Genomic DNA, 21,918 nt, shown 5'->3' with positions numbered 1-21,918 from the left:
ATAGAATTTCCACAGTAAGGGTGCAAGTTTTCAAAAGTTAAATTCAAATATTTACTGCCATATGTTTCAAGACAATAATCATACTGAAGGAAACAATCATTAAAGTCAGAATGAAAAAAGATTTGCCACTTTTACTTACTTTGATGAGTTCAAAAATATCATCCAGATAGTTTCTTATGTGCTGCTTTACGATTGCTATAAGCACAGCAAGTTGCTGAAATAGGAACTCCCTGAAGTTTGCATCAGCTGTGCGAACAACATTTAAAAAGCTAGGCATAACTTGAGATATGTATGGAACACATTTTATTCCCAAGGATTTGAAGATAAATGTGACTGCCTGAAATTAGATGTGAAAATCAAATTTAGACAAATATTTCACATAAAAAAATAATAAGCATGAGTTATTTAAAAATAGAAATAATAACAGCAACTAATGTTTTACACAATGATTCCACTCATTTTCAGCTACATTTCTCTAATGTATTCCTTCTCCAAGCATTAATTTTGGCTTTAATTTGAGTAGTATAATACATTTAAAAATTTAATGTTCCATTAACTTTCATTAAAGGCAATGCAAGATTATATGCTATAAAACAGAAATTGAAAAACTTCAAATTAATTGAAATACATTTACAATGGATACTTACAATTATCAAATAAACAAAAATAAATATCTATTTAATGCATTCAAGTATATAATAATTAAATAAATAGAGATACATTTTTATCAATAATATTTTAAAGCAATTTTCTCAAACACTTTCAATAAACTGGGCAAAAACACCAAAGAGTTACATTAATAATCTCAAGAGAAGTATTGTTTTTGCTACAGAAGACATTTTGCTCCAGAAAGAATCACAACATCATGAATTCCTGTGAATTCTTTGCACCCACTAATATCATGCTTCATAGTCAATTTACAGATTTAGTGAATTGACTAAACACTTCATGTACCCAACCACGAACAAATATAATGATTTCAATAGAAAATGGCAAAAAAGGAAAGAAAAACTGCCCTTATGAGATTCAGTAAACATTCTGCAATAGGATCTATTCAAGAGATAGCAAGATATTCTTACATTGCTTTTGAATACAAATAAGCTTACACAAAAACCAATGGAATGAGGTCCAATGGCTGAGAAGTATCATATATAAACGGGTATTATCAAAATTAAATGGGAAATATAGTGCAGTTGAGATATTTAGTATTATCAAAACAGACAATAAAAATAATTAAGGGAGACACACCATAGTTGCAAAGGCCAATACTCAAAACTTAGACTAATGAATGAACAGGACAAAACTGTGTCAGGCAAGGAAAAACTGTATGTAAAATTGTGGTGGTCCTGAAAGATATATCTAAAAATTGGCTAGATGGAAAAAGACAGCCGTGCATAAGTCTGTCGCTAGATATGCATGTGAGGAGTTTTAGTTTGGACAAGATATTTTTCTTCAGTGTACTACCCCAACAGCCCTAGGATTTAATGGGAAATTTGCTGTGGAGCAAGCTAGAAGATAGAATTAATTTAAAATTGCCAATTTTTAATTAATTATGATACTCCACCATACCATGACTGAAACGTCTCTTTTTACATTAGGTAGAGTCTTGTGTATTTTCCAAAAAGGCATAATTGCTTCCATAAATAATGCATTCAATCAGTTTAATTTTTGCATAATTTACACTATTTTCCTTTTATCATTTAAAGAATTGTAAAGACTGGGCTAAGGACTGGCAAGCATAAACTTGAAAAAATTAGCATTGATAGCACAAGTCATCAGTATATATTAATGCAAGCAATGTAATTATATTTCAATGAAAAATACACTTCATTTGAATCAAAGATAATGAAAGCATCTATAGCAATTTTATGAGAAGTGAAGTTTTGTGACAAAAAATAATTGTACATTTGCCATTAACCAACATACAGGAATTCCAAAACATAGCCATACCTGAACCACCATGGTATGATGCTGAGATAAAGTAGGATCTCTTATAATTCTCATAAGAGTAGCAATGGCAATCGCAGGATAATATTCCTCCAGTGTAGATGAACTCATATTAACAAGCATTTCACTTGTTGTCAGTTCTGTAAAGTTTCAATATTTTCATAAACAATTTGCACTAACAGTTACAGTATCTTCATCTATCTCATCCTCATCTCTAATTTTATACGAAATATATATATAAGTACATGATATTATCACTTTATGTGTTGAAGTATAAGTACAATTTTCAGCCCAATTTAACAACTAAACTCTTGATTTAGGTATCCATAGGAGGCAAGAAAATGGGCAAATATTAGTTTCTGTATTTCCAATGAAAATAAATCAAGTGGCCAATGCCAAACTAAGTACACATTTGAATAATTAACATTTTTAGGAATCAAATTGCTGAAACAGCTGTAGTCCCCAGAACCAACAAAACACAAAAGAGTACTGAACACACAGTAACACATAAATGTAACAATTGCAAGTTTAGTAAGAAACTGGTACTAAGAAGTATCCATCAAAATGTACCAAAAGACCACATTACTGGGAATACCACAGTACTGAAGCAGGCAGATGTGACAATAACAATATAAAGTAAAAAAAGAACAAAAATAGATAGCCAAGAAATACATTCATACAAACAAGTAAAAAAAATTGCAGGTTTCTATGACTTCACAAATATTGCATGGATAGGTATATGAAAGGATATCCTCACACATGCTCGATCTTGCCACTAGGCACTGAAGATTTTTGATAGCATACTGGACTTAACTGGGATAAATGTTTTGATGAAATGTGAACTTCACAAATACGCTACATGAAGAATCAGCCAGCATAATATTAATTTAAAGACTGGCAGGAGATGTGTTTACACCAAAATGAAGAAGGATACAAGAATCCTAGTCAATGCCAGGCATATAATAAATAGATAAAAGTGATCAGTGTCAAGGGCAAACATGCAAAAGAAACAAAACAGGAAAAATGTTCGAGATCCAAAAAATTTGTGAGCAGATAATTTCCAGAAAAAATAAAAACTATTTATTTATGTTCTGCAACTAGTCTACCACCGTAAAATCCTCTATTTATGAAATATAATGTGAATATTTGAGTTTACTAATATGGTATTATAAATTAATAATGGTTCATAACATATTTATATTTCCTTTGCAATATCACCTTCAAGCAAAATGCCATGCAAAGAGGTCAAAATGACTCCCTCTGGTGTTTTTAGGTCAGGAGGAAAAATCTGTGCTTCTAATGTTCATTTCAGTTAAGTGTTTCCAGTCTATGACACAGAAGAGTTATCTGTGTTTGCAATCAAAATGTAGCCACTCTTCTGTTCATTTGAAAATATATACAATGGATAAAATCAGAAAAACTTTACCATGATTTGCTTCAGCTTCTGACTTAAGGTCAGTCATAGACAGAAGTGCAGTGGAGTCAGCTTGTGAGTCTATCTGCCCCAGATTCATTTTGTGCTTGTATGGGTCTAAGGCTCCCAAAAGTCCAAGGACCCGAATGGTTTCCCTCCTAAAAGACATAATAGAAAATATTAATTTGTATGATAATTTAATGCTATCAAATACATACCAATGGGAATTTATTTATACCATTTGCCTAAATAATACAGGGTGCGAAGCTTAAATCCAGACAAGCATGCATTTCCTCGAATGAGATTTCCTTGCCAGGTGAGTGAAACCTTCCCCAGACTTCACTAAAGCATTATACTTATCCACAATAACATAAACAGTTGATCTGGGATACCAGAAGAATCAAACTATTTTTAAATGTGATGCCTAGCACCAACACTTTCGATAATAGCAGCTCTCCGATTGTACATACGCTCTGCACGTGCATGTAACATCTCAGCCATTTTGAGGTTATGACTGTTTACTAGATGCCTACAGCTTTCAAGAACGGCAAGTACGATATGGTGGGAAATTCAAATTGAAATTTGTCTGGATTTAAGTGCCGCACCCTGTAGATGGAGTTATTTAATTAGAGAGGAGCATGCGCACATCTGCAATAATGATAGATACAAATTTTTAGGCGAGATAAGTTTATATAAGTACATACATCAAACCAAATGTATTCATGTTTTAAACCCAACCTTTGCTTAAAAGCAGGTTAACACATACATTATTAAAAAATAGAGAACACGTAGAAATCTTAAGTCTGAAAAAAATCTTACATTTTCAAAATTGATGCCATATTTTGGTGTACTATACTTTTCATCCTCCTCCATACACATCAGTCTGTAGCCAAATATACCAATTTACAGTCACTCCTTCCAAATATCATAACTTCTCATTTCAAATTTGATTGGGAGCTATTAGATCAGTTCAGCATAAAAACAATTAGGTTTTTGATATCTCATATACGAGGGTCATCCGGAAAGTAGTACCCGTTCGTGCCGCATGAAGTGCTGACGACGCGAGTAGCCGCTGGACGAGGTCAGATAGCTTCAGTGGCTTGTCTGCCTTCTCTGAGCCAAGTTGCGTGACGCTAGCATTGCCTGTGTTGTTTCTGTGATTGTTTACAATGTTTAAAAAAATTGAGAACGCCGCCAGTTGTGAAGTGAGGGCAGTGATTAAATTCCTCAATGCAAGAAACGTTCGCCCATGTGATATTCATCGCCAATTAAAGGAGGTGTATGGAGACAATGTAATGGACGAGTCGTCTGTTCGGCGGTGGTGTCGCAACTTCAACATGGGGAGGGGGAACACACACGACGATGAGCGTTCGGGGAGACCGTCTGTCATTACAGACCAACTGGTGAGCTCAGTTGACGAATTCGTGAGGAACGATCGGCGCGTCACAATTGATGACATCTGTGAGCATTTTCCCAATGTTTCTTGAACAATTGTTCATGAAATTGTTAAACACCATCTGCATAATGCAAAAATTTGTGCAAGATGGGTCCCTCGCGTATCTCAATGAGCTGGCGGCGAAGGACTATGCAGCAGGAATACAGAAACTTGTCACACGTTATGACAAATGCCTTAATTTGCTTGGAGATTATGTTGAGAAGTAGTTTAAAGTATCCTCTTTCAAATAAAATTTTTTATGTTTGTTAATATTTACTTTTGTGTCTTTATTTCACGAACGGGTACTACTTTCCGGATGGCCCTCGTAGTTTGTACGAACAAGGATCCTAAAAATCTAATGGTTTGAGTATATATTTCTCAAGTTTTATAATTGTGATTTGATTAGCAAATATAAATTAAACATCAAGCAACTAATTGGACTTAAAATTTGAAAAAATGAATCCTAATTTTGTTAAAAATAATTTAAAACTAGCATTTAGTTTTATTTTCTCTAACAATTCCCAAAATAGTCCAAAAACATCAAAATTACTGCATTATTTGGAATCAAATTTATAAAAATCTGACAGCTGGTGCTAAGGTTTCAGAAATTTAACATTTCTCAGACACACACAACAGAGCATGGTAGCAACATTTTTCAACCTTTGGGTAACTTTTTACCACAATAAACTCAACACAAGAGGATTTCTTGAAAGGATGAACAGGGCATGTTAGGGAAGACAATAACAAAATTCTTAGAAATACTGAGGAAACACATTTAATAGTCATCATAAATCAGGATATTTATTTGTGAGTTATTATGTCTCATTAGTGAGGGATTATTATGGGAGACTATAAGGATTTACTGATCATTTCCTTAATAACAGCATACTTACACTCTTAGCTGTGAGCTGTAACTGCAAATGCATAGTCTTATTATTTATAACAGCAAAACCTTATTATTTAAGGAAACCAAGGGGCCAAAAATATTGAAGGTAAAAATATTAAAAACTTCAAAAAATTGGAAACTTCCACATATGAACACCAAAATTACAATGTCTATAGTTCAGCTATTAAAATACCCACACCAGTGAGCAAGTCAATTCTTTTTGGAGCAGATTTTTTCTACCATCAAGAATCTTCCTATTTTTATGCCCTTATATTAGACTTCTTTCAAAACAGGTCACATTTCTTTGCTTTCTGAGCTACAGTGAGATTTTCTCTTTTTATTACTCACAAGAGGCTGGAAGCTCATTCAAAATTTCTCCCGTCACACAAATGGAAGTCCTCCAGGCCCTCAACAAAATCAAGTCCTCCTCAGATGGAGCTGACGGAATTTCAGCTATTCTCATACAAAAGTTACTTACCATTGTACTTCCTGTTTTAACTCATATCTTTAATTGGTCTATTCTACCTGGAACATATCCCTTACTCTGGAAACGTGCCCTCGTCCGTCCCATCCCCAAAAAATCCACACCCACTAACATTGCTGAATACAGACCAATCAGCATTTTGCCTCCTTTATCAAAAGCATTCGAGAGACTCATTCACGAACAAATTTCAAAGTTTCTGAATGAAAATAACTTACTTGATCCTCTACAATCTGGCTTTTGGTCCTCTCACAGCACAGCTACCGCTCTCCTTAAAATCAAGGATGACATCCGACTATCCATGGATCGCAAAGAGGTGACAATAATGACTCTCCTAGACTTTACCAAAGCCTTTGACTCTATTGACAAAGATATACTCTTAGCAAAACTTCAAAACCTGAATTTTTCTTCCTCGTCTTTACTGTGGATTCGCTCATTCCTAAGTAACCGATTCCAAAGAGTCGTTACACCTAATTCATCCTCAAACTGGCTTCAAATACACAGGGGTGTTCCACAAGGATCCATTCTTGGACCCTTGCTTTTTTCCCTGTATATAAACGATATTAGTAAATGCATTTTAAATTGCAACCATCATCTTTATGCCGATGATTTACAAATATATCACCATTCCCGCCTTCAGGACCTACCTACAATTATAAACGAAATTAATGCAGATCTAGCTGCTTTTTCACTATGGGGAATAAAAAATTTATTGAAAATAAACCCAATCAAAAGTCAGTCCATTATAATTGGATACCATAAACTAAATTCTAAAATAAGTATTGATAAACTACCACCACTAAAATTGCAAGGATCTATCATACCATACCTAAGGACAGTAAATAATTTAGGCTTAACCATAAATGAAACATTATCTTGGACTGATCATGCAATTGCTATCTGCAGAAAAATTAACTCATCCCTGCATTCACTGAAAAGGTTAAAGCACATTGCTCCCCCCTCCTTAAAGATGCTTCTTGTGTCCTCTCTTCTCATACCCCACTTTGATTACTGTGATGCAGTATACCAAGACCTTTCAGGCAAACTGAAAACCAAACTCCAGAAGACCCATAATTCCTGTGTGCGGTTCATATGTGATCTTAGGAAGTACGATCATATTTCCGACTCATTTAATAGAATATCCTGGTTAAAGCTAGAAGGCCACAGGCATTTACATATTCTTTCACTTCTCTACGGAATACTTTCAAACCACACACCTAAATATCTATACAAAAATTTCCTCTTCATCAACTCAATCCACAACAGAAATACTAGGGGTAATAATAAACTTCTTGTCCCACACCATCGCATGGAAATCTATCACAAATCTTTTCATGTTACAGCATGCCGTCTGTGGAACTCTCTCCCAGATGACATAAAAAACTCTTCATCAACAACAACATTTAGAAGAGCACTTCACAAGTTCATTTTCCTCAGGTACTTAACTTAACCAGTATACCCTCCGTCATTCCACTCAGCTGTTATACAGATCACTGTGTCTACTTTTTTTACCCTGCTGTTTTGATTTTGTCATCTCAAGCGGTAGGAGTTTGAATAATTATTTTTAGAAATATCATGCTTCTCATTACTCCGCATGTGTTGTCAATGTATTTAATTTCTCCAACTCAATTTCAGTAACTTAATAATATGTATACTCTGTAAAAATGATTTTTACAAAGTACATGTATCTTTCCTCTAATTAATAGGGTTTTCGCAGGTTTTTCACACCCCCCTTCTCTTCGTGGGTGTTTTTCCTGCGTGGGTTTTTACTAGTTGAGCAATGCCACGCTCTCCCTAGCTTTTCCCACAAACCTCATTCTTTGCTTAGACTTTCCTCATTTTATTGTACTCTATCTTCGCTGCCATTTAATTTGAGTATATGTAGGTGTATTCTTAATTTATATATGTATATGTATGTATGAATGGTAGTATATGTGCGTACTTATGTATGTATTTATGTATGTGTATGAATGCATGTATGTATCTTTATGTGTGTATATGTATGTGTGTGTGGATATGTACGTATATGTGTAGGTATGTGTATGAATATAGGTATGTATGTGTGTGTATGTGTATGTATGTGTATGTGTGTGTCTATATATATGTATATACTTTTTTCTTTTCGATGTGCAAATCTGTGTTAATGAATTGATGTCTGTCTATATGTATTTATGTGTACATATTAATGTAACTATAAGTTTGATGGCTAATATAATATGTATACGACGATGGGTTAAATGGAAGAAGGCACCATTTGGTCTCAATTTCGCCCAAATAAAGACCACTATCTATCTATCTATCTAAGAGGCAACCTCCTTAAGTAACAATAAGCATATGAAAATAATATGGTTTGCATGTGGTTTCAAAATATTTGAAGAGTCCATCTGAGCAGTGATGCCGAATGTTCTGAATACCCTGTTGAGATCACTACTCCATAATTACGAGGGTCATCCGGAAAGTAGTACCCGTTCGTGAAATAAAGACACAAAAGTAAATATTAACAAACATAAAAAATTTTATTTGAAAGAGGATACTTTAAACTACTTCTCAACATAATCTCCAAGCAAATTAAGGCATTTGTCATAACGTGTGACAAGTTTCTGTATTCCTGCTGCATAGTCCTTCGCCGCCAGCTCATTGAGATACGCGAGGGACCCATCTTGCACAAATTTTTGCATAATGCAGATGGTGTTTAACAATTTCATGAACAATTGTTCGAGAAACATTGGGAAAATGCTCACAGATGTCATCAATTGTGACGCGCCGATCGTTCCTCACGAATTCGTCAACTGAGCTCACCAGTTGGTCTGTAATGACAGACGGTCTCCCCAAACGCTCATCGTCGTGTGTGTTCCCCCTCCCCATGTTGAAGTTGCGACACCACCGCCGAACAGACGACTCGTCCATTACATTGTCTCCATACACCTCCTTTAATTGGCGATGAATATCACATGGGCGAACGTTTCTTGCATTGAGGAATTTAATCACTGCCCTCACTTCACAACTGGCGGCGTTCTCAATTTTTTTAAACATTGTAAACAATCACAGAAACAACACAGGCAATGCTAGCGTCACGCAACTTGGCTCAGAGAAGGCAGACAAGCCACTGAAGCTATCTGACCTCGTCCAGCGGCTACTCGCGTCGTCAGCACTTCATGCGGCACGAACGGGTACTACTTTCCGGATGACCCTCGTATTAGGCAATCTACCGGTTAAGGCACATTATAGATGGACACAACTACCAAATAAATATTGTTTCCCCAAACAAAACACAAACTAATATCCTACTCTACAACCAATCCCTCTCCATCTCTGGGTATTTCCTTCCTCCCTTCATCCCATCCAACATCCCTCTTCTATTCCTGCCCCTTCCTCGTTTGGCTAACATTCTTCCCTCTATCACTATCTTCAACATCCCACTGCTGATCAATATGCCCTTCATTCATTTTTCCTGTCTCTTGAATTCTCCCAACAATCTCCTCTCCTCGCTCACCATACCTAGAACTTTCTCATTTGTTTTCCTTTTGGTCCATTTCACCTTCTTCATCCTTCCCCACATCCACAGTTTAAAAGCCTTCAATCTCTATCTATTCTCCTGCTCCATTATTATATTACTACTGCATCCTATATATTATAAGGGAAGACTCAAAGAACACAGTAATACCAATGAATGCACTGTCACCATAAATGTCTTCATTTGTGTGATTTACTTGAAGTTCTACTATGATAATACTTGATACAAGAGAAAATAGAAGCACAGAAATGCCACACTAGATGCTAAAATGTTATTGAATTCAGGCATCTCCAATGTCCTGTTGTGGCATAGGTGGGTTATTGTTGCTCAATCATATAAAATTCAAACTGTAAACACACCAAATTATCAAATTTAAAGCACATTTTATAACATTATCTAGTTCACTAGTTATATGTTTATAGGAATAAATAAGACATTCCTGGTAAGGTTCAAAATAAGATAAAAAGATTTACGGACCACAGTAAAGTCAAATTAAAGGTTTTAACATTCTACTTATGGCTAATTCAAGATTTCCTAAATTCACTGCAAACGTAGTTTCATGGTTGAGTGGTCACCCTGTTTTCGGGCTCTTTTAGGCATTTCTTTCACCTTAGATGGCAGTGAGATACGCACCTAGTGCTGTAGGTTACTTAGACCAAGTCGCATACCAGCATTGTTATTGCTGAGATATGTAATTCCAACATATTATCAATATCATCACCTTATCAGTAGCTGCTGTTCTGTCTTAAGAAAGTTGATGAGGGTGTCAAGGAGAGAAGGATAATCAGAATATGGTGTGACAACACGTCCAGTAGCTCCAACTAGTTGACCAAGAGTCCACAAGGCCACACCACGCTTCTCTAGAGAGCTCGCATCACCCAGCATCTCCAGAAGGATGGACAGAAGCTCATTTACCCATGGCTGCATCTCAGCACCACTTAACTGAATAAGGGATGAATGGGATTTCATAATTAACAAAACATTGATCATATTAAAGGCATTTATTTAATTCTTCCTGGAAAATTATGGGAGGCACATGGAAAAGAACTAAACCCCCTTACCCTGACATGAGACTGTCACACCCCATTAGGTTTAGTACTAGGTGAGCTCTAACCTCACCTATCAAACCAACATTCCGGTTGATAACTGCAGATAGTAGGCAAGGTGTGTTCAAAAAGTAATAGGAATTTGAAAATTTTACATAATCCATCATGAGTTCTTGCCACATGGTCACACAATCAACAAAGAGTACTACTTACAGGTTAAATGCCGATTCCATGACAAAATACCAAAAAATGTCCATATTTGTGGCAAAACAATTCATGCTCACTGCATGTTCACGAGTTTTTGTCCAAAAACAGAACTGTAATAATGTCCCAGCTGCCATATTCAACAGACATGGCCCCATATGACTTTTTACTGTTCCAAAAATTAATACAACCTTAATGGGTTGTCGTTTTACAAGCATGGATGCCATTTAAAATGCATTGCTGAGAAAGCTGAAAGCTATACCGAGGAATGAGTTCCTAAATAAAATTCTTTCCAAAATACTCAAATTCCCATTATTTATTGAATAAACCTCATAAATCTCAGCCAGGAAGGGTTGGTCCATGGCCATGGTCAATGAGCTTGTCCACGGGCAATGAACTAATTTGTCTCCTCTGCTCCTCCCTTTTGCAACTCCAATCCTTTAACCACCATATTTCTCCTTCAACCCAACCTCCAGTCCATTCAGAAAGGCCCTGATTATCTCTCTCTTACCCCAATCTAACCCCCAATCAGAGTACACCATTAGTGGAATAGTGACCACAGAGCATCACCCATCCATGTGCAGTCACCCCAACCCATCACCCCAGGAGTCACAAGCACCCAATGGTTCAGTAGCAATAGTAGCTTTAGGGGAGCTGACCGACAGCTGAGGTCATTTGCACCTTTCGGGATGGATGGGAAAGGAGTAAGGGTGGAGAGAAACCTGGCATCTGCATTAGCCTACTCTTAATGCACCAAGGTGTCCTCAGTTTAATGCCCCATCCGACGGACATCATACTCACTTAAAGAGCTCTCCACAAAGTACCTCAAGAAGAGATCGGGATACCAATGAAAAATATCTGCATATGTCTCCAGGATTTGGACCTGGACTGTCTGAGTGGGAAGCCAGTATGTTAGCCACTGCACCATTCTGATCCCCCCAATGGTTCAGGGACACCTTCATCTTCTCACCACCTAACCTTTTCCCCCACCACTTCCTGGCCAAGATATATAAGCATGTACTAAGTGTATGTTGTCACCCGAAATCACTACTATGAAATGAAACCCGGTCACCATTAAATGATTGTGTATGTGGAAAAGTACCCGTTTGCCTCACTAATTATTATAATGATGTTAAATGCTTGACCAATAGGTAACCTGTATCTCATGCTAATACAGTAGGTATTAAAAGTTAGTACGACTTTTCTTTCCTTCCTTCCACACCCACCATGTTTCTTATCAGTCACAACCACAGGAATAGTTGGGGAATGGGGAAACTTATCAGCTTTCTAAGCTAGTGAGAAGAGTCACATGAGAAAAGACAAAGGAGGGAACAATTGGGATAGCACAGCAGAAAAGAGAGTGAAACTTAATAATTAGGAAATGTGACGTGAGTGTTGGAAAACACTTTGAATTAAGTGGCATTAATATGAGCCTTATAAAAGACATATTCGAATTTAGCCCTCAATGTATTCACAGAAGGGGATGTGGTAGTCCAGGGGTAGTCTACTGACCGGAGGGCCTGGGTTTGATTTCTGGATAAGCCTCTCAGAGCACCCTCAGCTCTACTCAAGTTGTATGATTTTTTGGGTACCAGATATTCCTGGGAAACCATAACCGGCACAGAGAATATGACACGTGAATTTCTCATGCCATTGGGCTTAGTACTGGGTGACTTTTTACCATCACCTACCAAACCAACCTTCAGGTTGATTACTGTGTTTATGGTTTATAGTATGCACAGAAATTATGGAACCCTGAGTATAGTGCTGCTTGCCAAGAAAATAATGGAGCCAATTTTGATGGAACTGACTTCAAGACTCAGCTTGTTTCAATATGAGTTCCAAGTGTATTCTCAATGCTATCAAAATCATGTTACTGGGGAGAGAAAGAAGAAAACAAGCCCAACTTTTGAGTCCCGAAGAGCAAAATCAAATTATGGGGCACTAACATATGAATATTAATGCTTATTTCATTTCCAAAATTTTACACAATGTTGCCCCACTCACACAGACAATAATTGTTCTGGTATTTCATTCTGAACAGAATTTACCATGCAAGAGAAGTTTCACACCTGGAGATTTGCAAATGAAATATTAAAGCACAAAAGAGGGCACAGCATAATACCCATAAAGACTAGCATATGTTGATTTTATCACAGAAAATTTTAGTGTATTCTCAAGGTGAAATGCCGAAGATGGCACGACTTGTCTTGGAAGCAGACAGTCGACATTCCTGGATGGCCCCACAGAGAATTTCCTTTCCTTCATTATTATGAGTGTAAAAAAGGATATCATATTTAGCATAATAAAACGGTTGTATAAAATATTATGCATAGTGACTGTCACATAATTTTTGAGCTTCCCAATGCATACAATATATTTACTGTGAAAACAATGTGCTCCAAAATAATAAGTAAAATTTTCTGGTTTTAGCTGCTAGTCAGGGATTAATGGTACTGAGTTCAAAACATAATATTTAAATACTCCTTTGCCGATTGAACTCATTAATAAATAGGTTTTGCATCATTTTTATTACATATCATAAGAAAGGGAGGGGGGTAGCCTAATGGGCTGAGCATTCACCCTCTAACTGGAGGTCATGGGTAACATCCAGGTAAATGTAGACACAAACAGCTTCACGAAAGCTGCATGATTTTTGGACACCAGATATTTCTGGCAAAACCAGAGGTAGCAAAAGGAAAGGAACTGACTCCCTATACAGAATGAATCCATTTCAATTGCCTTAGGTATTACAATTAACCTTCAAGTTTATTACCTTAAATATACATAGAAGAAGAACCTCTTTAGTATGATATTAATAATAATTACAATTATTTAAACAAAGTGTTAATTATTTGACCATGTAAATCAAAATTAACAATGAATATCTTTGCCTGACTTACCTCAGCTAAGTCACCAATGGCAGTGAGCACGCTAACCACCACCCCAGGGTTTGTATCCTGGTCTTTGAGTTTTGGAACAAGAACCTTGAGGATTGGTTCCATATATGGACGAATTAATCGAGGTGCATTAACAACAAGATGATCCAGCATTCGAGCACTTTGCTCCTTGTTCCTGCTCATCCCACTATGCTCCAGTTCAGTCAATAGCTACAATAAACATAACTTTGTCATATCGTACAATACAATTAAATATAATTTAATTAAATAGCTTCAACAATAAAATAATATATTAAATAATCACGTTATGGGAACCTTCATGGTTCTAATGAGTCTGCCTTTTCCAAACATGAAGTAATGAACTTTCCATTATTATTGTGACTTAAGATCTTACCACAGTACTATTCTTATGTCTTACAACTGAACTTAAACATCCATAACAGCAGGAGCAATAATATTTTTCAAACAATCTTTGATAATTTTCAGTTTCACAATTATATTCATAATGAGTTTAATTTAAATCATCCCTTTATAAGTTCAATGAATTTCCTTCTATCCAATGAAACAATTCACCATAATAAGCTTTCTAAAGTCCTTATGCTACGCACCTGGATTAAAGTTTTACGGAGAGAGGGCATAACATACGCTGGATTCATGCTACTAAGCCTACCAATTGTACAAATAGCTAATTCCCGTATCTCAAACATTTCATCATTCATTGCCACAAAAAGAGCACTGAGATTTTCTGCTTGGGCAAGGTGACTGTCAAAACTCTCATCCATTGACTCAAGGACAGCGAATCGAACTTCATCAGCTGTGAACCAATAGTACAAAAGCATTAGTTGAGCATTAATGATCACATTTAACTTTTTATCTATCATAAGAACACAACAATTGAGTCATGCAATTTAACTGCAATGGATACTTTTTATAGAACGTTTTTCTTACCTGTATCTGTGATACCAACAACTAAAAGCTTTCCTAGTACATCAGCAACTGTGGATGTAACAGTATCAGATGGACGGTTAGCAGAACTTCTTAAGGCTAATCGCAGAAGACATGAGCAAGTTCGAACAGCTTCTAGCCTAACTTCTTGCTGCTCCGATGTTAAGAAGTGATCTGCACAACGTCTTACAAACTGCAGGAGGGAGTGACCTATAATTAAATGCAAGGGCAAAAAAACTACTCAACAGAAAATAAAGAAGGGCCTTTGGTTTAAGCTTTACTAGCAAGATATACCTAATTAATTCACCATACTTCAAAATATTTCAAAAAAGTCTCATTTGTCTCCATCCTCTCTTTGCTTCCCGCCACTACTCTTGGCACTTAAAGACTGCTTTAGTTAATTGGAATGAAGATTCACATATTAATACAGAGCCAGAGGTGGACTAAGACCCATGCGGTAGAGGCAAGATGGTCAGTCATGATTTATACCATTAAACAAGGGTCCCCAGATGACAATAAAATCTATAATATATAATTATTTTAATGTCAGATCTGTTGATCTTTATGTAAATGTTGCTTCCACATTTGCTCATTAAACCAACAATCGTTTACTGTTGTATTAGTGGAATGGCTTTCAATAAAAATGCAGATTCTTATTTCTTGGAATCAACATTATGAATAAACATAACTACAATAAAATATCACAGATACTATTCTAGCCAAAAAGTATAATTCAAATTTGGGCAGTGAAATTGTAACTGCACACATGGAATCATGCATTCATATTAGTCAGATAAGTCACACAATTACAAATACCAACTTGCCCATGGTATACGGTGAGTATATTTTACAGAGATTAAAAAACCTTAACTTTTGGTATAATTAATAGAAAACAATATAGAAAACCAATCCCATAACAAACCCACAAATTGTCAATGAAACGCTCAACAACTTACTTCTCAGAATGGCAAATTCAAACTTAATCCCAACACAATAATACTTGAAAATATGATATTTCTGTGACAGGTGAAGAGATATTACTTCACTAATTACTTCACCTGTCACCACCACACTGATTTTGTAGCCCAAACAGGTACAAGATGGGTTGAAGTTCTAAGGTCGCTGAATACATTTTTGGGACTGAGAGTGCCTATATAAAATGATCAAATTCTCTTTTATACAGTTGCTATTATTTGAATAGGCTCCTACTTCATGCTTATAATAAATGTATTCCCACTTGAAATTGATGCATCAATAATATTGTCATAAGCATTACATGAAAGCACACAAAGAGTGCTTTTATGTTAATTTTTAAACTAGTAAAAATCACTTTCAATTTGAAAAATTTACCACAGGAAATTTTCAGCTTTTAAATCCCTGAAGTATAGCTTGTAAAAAAATGGTGTTCATGTCTTTTTTGTGAAGGATGAGCTTCTTTGTACAAATATAGCTTTTAGTTAGTGCATGACAGATCAAATAAGAATACAGGGAATGATAGTTTGATCTAGATATGCATAGTAACAAGTAATACAAAATATCTCAATATTCACATTGGAATTTATTTTTAAACCAGCGCAGATTTTCTCTGTTTTCCATAGGAATGCCACAGAATACTAGTAATGAATGAGTTAAAGAGGATTCTAATGATAACTCTGAATATAAATGAGAATGTGAAGATAAAATTTAAACCCCTCTTTTGGGAGGAATGACGGTATGATAAGGCATGAAGGTGAAATACACTATAATAGTGAAACTTATGTTACTCTATCTTAATTAATATCACTGGTGAACACTCTGTATACTTCATTATTAATAGTTAAGCATTTTGCACCTTCATGTAAGTCTTAATGGGTAAAAAAATTTGCCAAAAAATTAATTGAACATATTTTTGATTAAAGGCACATAGATCACCTAAATAAATATCAGTATTTCACTTCATATCAAACAAGACATACCATCAAAATTAAAGCTGCCCAAGGTTCGAAGGGCAAGGACGATGCTGGCTACATCATGAGTCTCTGATGTAGACGATGATGAAGAGGCTGAAGATGAAGAAGAAAATGGATGATGATGTACAATTGAGCCAACAACAGATTGAGCAGATGTAGAGGAAGGCTGGGGGGATGATCCTATGGATGGGGACCCCGATGAAAGTGATCCTCTTGGCAGAGATGGTGTTCCTGGATGCCTGAGAGGAGTCTGCATCAATACATGAGACAGTGCTCCTAACAAACCCTCTGAGATTTCTCGACGAAGTCGAGGAATACCAGCTGCCAGCTCACGTAAGGCTACTGTAAGGGCAGGACTTAGGCCAGCAGCAAGCATCGGTTCCAAAACCTCCTGCACGTCAGGTTTGATAAGATCACCAACTGTGGCTCCAAGAAGTGTAATGCATACAAATGCTGGAGGCTCAAGCCCTGGACCACCTCCACTACCCCTCTTTCGGGTGCTGCCCTCCTGTAAGATAGTTCAAAGTGCTACATTATTGTTACATGGTTCCCTTTGAAATGATCACAATATTTACCATAATGGGTCATATTTTAAGATCGCACCAAATTGAAGACAGCATAAGATGGTTGAGTTTTTGAATAGTCATTTTAGGAAAAATACCATTTATGGATGATGAGTTGCGAGGGAATGAACAGTAAGGGAAGTATGCAGAAAGGATAATATGAAGAAGTAAATGTATTTTATAAGAAAGTTGTTACATTAGATAATAAAAGTATCATTTTATGCAAAATAAACATTTATAATCACAATAAAGTTATAATAAAAAAAGTAGTAGGCGAGGATATAAATATTAATATACATGTAACAGTCAAGGTGAGGATGGCGCCAGCTGTTTCTGCAGGAAAAACTATTACCAAGACCCATAAACATGGAGAAGTTTGTGTGAAGGTGAATCTTCCATGAAGCGCTAGAAGAAGTGCACCTTAGTGACTCCTCTGCAATCATTATTCCAAATTAAGAACTCTCAATGAATTGTCTGCAGCAGTCACCTCCATGACCAAGAGGTGGTGGTAGAGGACAATTGCCGCAGAGAAAAGGGTTCCAAGGTTTTACTGAGGTTTACTGAGAATTTATCTAAGCTACCACTTGCATATTCAATTAACTCTCTGTGTCTTGTGACAAGAGCCTGATGATTACACTTTGCTCATGCATGGATTGGCATGTTCCTGTGATTACGTAAATATCAACAACCCTAACACTACAAACCTAAACAACAAACACTCCTTGTTTTTGGTCCCAGCTGCTTCATTATAGGGAGGCTTACCTGCAAACTGCACTAAATATCAGTATTTGTTTTCACTTTTTCCATGCATCTCATTGGCGGCAACTCCCCACATAATTTTCCCATTTATTTTCCCCTAATGGCACTCCTCATTAGGCTGCTATGCCTAAAAAATTTTCAGATCTGTTGGCTCTATTTCCTTTCATGGTTTTCATTAGACTTCTTCTTTTACTTTGTTAAGAATCTTTTTATCAGTTATTTGATCAGTCTACCAATTCATCATTCTCTTTAATACCTCATTTACAATCTTCTCTTTCCAGCAAATGTTATTGTCCATATCTCACTACCATGAAAATCATGCTCCACAGAGGCTTTAATTAGTGATGAACAGGTTTGGTGTATTGGTTCCCAGTTCATTAAGTGAGACTAGAATTGAAACCAGAATGCAAAGGAATAATGTCAGTTAAAGAACTGATTATACTAAGGGTGTTTTCAAAAGCTAAAACATCATATAAGGCGGTCAAATTCATCACAAAGTATCAAAGATCCCATTAAAAATTTTTAGATCACAGTATTATACTGCGTTACCTTTTATACCCATGGGTTACTCTGGACTGACTGGGATGCCCCAATAAAATCTAATTTCACAAAACCATGTAATAATTTGGAATCAAAGACAGTTGGTCCTGGAAAAAGATTCACAAAAGTCAATTAAGTATACCTCCATAGTTTTATCTACCCTATGAGTGACACAGGTGTATGAAGGGATACCAAACCAGAATTTTCTGGCAAAAAAGTTTTTATCTATTTGTACGTACTGGAACTTTAAGTATTCTCCATTTGATGTAATGCAATGAGACCTCATTCAACGGGCATAATTTGTTCCATGATTTTTCTTGTAAAGTGAATCACTCATTTAGTGAAACAACTTTCACACACAAATTAATGTAAAATATGATAATGCATTCCATGGAAAAAAAATAAATTATGTACAAGGTTTATTCTAAGAAAATTAATTGCACATTGTTTAGAACTGTGGATCATGTTCACACTTTCTTCTATCACAGAATGAAATAACCGGGAATGCAAACAATTTGTTAAGCAAAAAAGAATCAATAAAAATATTTTATTATTTATGATACATACTTAATTTCTTTTTATTATAAAGCCATCTAGAGACTTATGAGGCTTTTGCTTTTGGCTGCACTCCAAAATTTTGTAAAAATGTGACTCAGAATTATCATTAAATAAAGTTTTGGAGCAATTTTCCACTTCCTTACTAGGGTGAAGCCTCGTATGCACGGTACGATGCATCCCGTACGACATTTCCCGTGATCTCCACATCACAATTAACCAGCTGCTTTGGACTTAACTATTCTTGAAAGCTCGTGGACTTTCTGAATGGTAAATAAGCAGGGGTTTAATTTTCAGATAGCCTTTTATTGGCTTGTGGCTGGGGAATGCATTCTCTTCTACTGTTACATAGACAAAATATAGGTTTGCTTTAGTATCTTCTTCCCATCATCACAGTTAAAGAGACCCATCATCACAGTTAAAATACCATTTTTGCATTTTGAGAATAAGAAAAAGTCGCAGGGGGCAAGATCTGGGGGAAAAGGAGAATGATCAAGGATGGTGATTGAATTTTTTGCCAAAAACTGGCAAACAATCAATGCTGAATATGCAAATGCATTGTCATGGTGAAGGATCCATCCATGATGTTCGGTGAAAATAGTGTGCACTGTTGATTTTCCTAAATTCAGTTCATCAGCTATCATTCGGACAGTTTTTCGATGATTGGTTAGGACAAGAGACCGCACACGATCAATGCTGTCGTCAACACTGGTAGTTGAAGGTTGTCCCGGCCTTGCATCATCCATGGCATCTTGTCTGCCATCTTTAAAATGCTTAATCCACTTAAAAATGGATGTTTTCTTCAGAGAATTATCACCGTTAACAGCTGTCAACATTTCAGTAATTTCTTGATAACTTTTATCGCACTTCACCAAAAAACTTGATGTTGCTTTATGGCTCCGTGATTTCATCAATTTCCATTTTCAAAAAATAGTAAAAACAAGGACAAGACAAACTAACATAACTGGCACCATAAGCACAGCTCGACGATCCGCCAAACACAGATGGCTCATTGTGTCTCCGGCAACTAGCACTGCTATTGGGTGGGGCTATAGTCCACGTCATGGCTGCAAGATTGCACTAGTTCGTGCATTTATTGCAAATATTAGGTTTAATAATTAACTGTTTCAAAAACATGGCTCATTACCCATACCAGGGTTAAGGTGCCTTTTCTCATAGAGCTGGGATGAGAATCAACTTCTCTGTCCAAACCAAAAGGATATTTGGCCATCTCAACCTTTCTTTGTCAGATAAGGATAACAAACACCCATTATCACTAAACTTTAGCATGACTTAAGAATTCCTAATTTTTAAGTGAGTGATTCACATTTTTATAGAAAAACAAATCTAATTGAAATATATTTTGTATTCTAATCTCACATTTTTTCTTTTGATATTTTCCAAAGAGATGAGGTTTGTCGTACACAACCTGCTGAACCATGTTATTAATAAGTCCTAAAACTTTTTTCTTAACACTGTCATATGTCAAAAATTATTCATAGACTGCCCAAGAAGACAAACATACCTTTGACGGAAGAGAAGCTTTCACCACTTCCATTATTTTTGGTAAGAATGGCTGTATATCTCTGCCAACAGCTACCGCCATCAAACCAATCGCTGTAAATGCAGCACAACGGTCCTTTTCCCGACCACGCAAACAGGCCAACAAAAACACCATTGAATTTTTCAAGTGTCTACAATAAAAATATAAGTAACTTAATCAATTATATAAGCCAAGGAGAAAAATTTGTAGGCGTGTATGTGCCTTGAACCTCATTCTTTCACAGTATTCTTTTATTTCATTCAGGTCAATATTGTGTATTGCAAAAAAACATTTTAATAAAACATTAAAGATAATAGGGCTGAGAGCATTCACTTTTGATTTGTATTTGATTCAGTGTTTCACCATTTGGCAGCAACATAAAGAAAATTGAAATACCTGAGTAATTGCATGAGAATAATTGCAGTATCCTGAGTAATTGCATAATCTTTGTAGGGCAATGGAATGCTTCTCAGAACATGTAGACTAAAGTAAATTGTAACACTTGACCATTATTATTAAAACTACTGGTATTCTACCATTTAAGGTAGGATTTGGATTGACACATTATAAACAACGTATTTCTTTGCCTCTCACAAAAAACAAAAACTGACACCTGACTTACAATAAACCATTCTCCGATTCCGCATACTTCATTCCTCCCTTCATTTCATCCAACATGCCTATCTCATTCCATGCCCTTCCTCGCTTGCTTAATGTTTTCCCCTCTATCACAGTCTTTAACAACCCACTGCCATCAAAACACTCTGCATTCACATTTGCTGACTCCTTCGGATTTCTCCAAACAATCCCCTCTCCTCCCCCAACATGCCTTGCTTATTTGCTAGCACTTGCTTATCTGCTTTCCATTCTGTCCATGTCACCTTCTCCATTCCTCACTCCTACATCACTCATAACTCACATTCCTAAAATCTCCAATCTATGTCTCTCATGCTCCTTTAATGAACATGTTACCATAAAAAACAACACCACGACCCATATTTTAAGTTTTGACAAAGCTTTTCCTAACAACCTTACTCAATGTCCCTGCCATCAATTCCCTTCTTCTCACAAAACCCTCATTGACTAACACAATTCTTCTTCTTATGTCCCTAATAACCAGACCATTTTTGTTCAGATCAATTCCATGATACGTAAATTGTTCTAACTGCTCTAGTTTATGACTTCCTATATTAATGCTCATCATTGCTTTCTTCTTTCTCAAACTCCATGAAATTTT

General features: G+C 36.1%; 1 protein-coding gene across 1 annotated transcript in view; it reads right to left on the bottom strand.

Moving 5' to 3' along the window:
- Positions 1-21,918, bottom strand: part of mTor (serine/threonine-protein kinase Tor) — an 82,620-nt gene that overhangs the window by 47,146 nt on the left and 13,556 nt on the right. The window contains exons 7-15 of the mRNA XM_071589080.1: positions 20,664-20,832; positions 16,728-17,229; positions 14,776-14,982; positions 14,436-14,641; positions 13,831-14,037; positions 10,399-10,619; positions 3,374-3,519; positions 1,951-2,087; positions 140-337 (exon numbers count right to left, since the gene is read on the bottom strand). Of these exons, the coding sequence (XP_071445181.1) occupies positions 140-337; positions 1,951-2,087; positions 3,374-3,519; positions 10,399-10,619; positions 13,831-14,037; positions 14,436-14,641; positions 14,776-14,982; positions 16,728-17,229; positions 20,664-20,832 (1,993 nt within the window). The remainder of the gene's footprint in view (positions 1-139; positions 338-1,950; positions 2,088-3,373; positions 3,520-10,398; positions 10,620-13,830; positions 14,038-14,435; positions 14,642-14,775; positions 14,983-16,727; positions 17,230-20,663; positions 20,833-21,918) is intronic.

Source organism: Hetaerina americana, unplaced genomic scaffold (genome assembly GCF_022747635.1).
Source record: "Hetaerina americana unplaced genomic scaffold, ioHetAmer1.1.p SCAF_32, whole genome shotgun sequence".
Lineage (NCBI taxonomy): Eukaryota > Metazoa > Arthropoda > Insecta > Odonata > Calopterygidae > Hetaerina > Hetaerina americana.
Note: the sequence above shows the minus strand (reverse complement) of the source record. Positions and strands in the feature narration are given on the sequence as shown.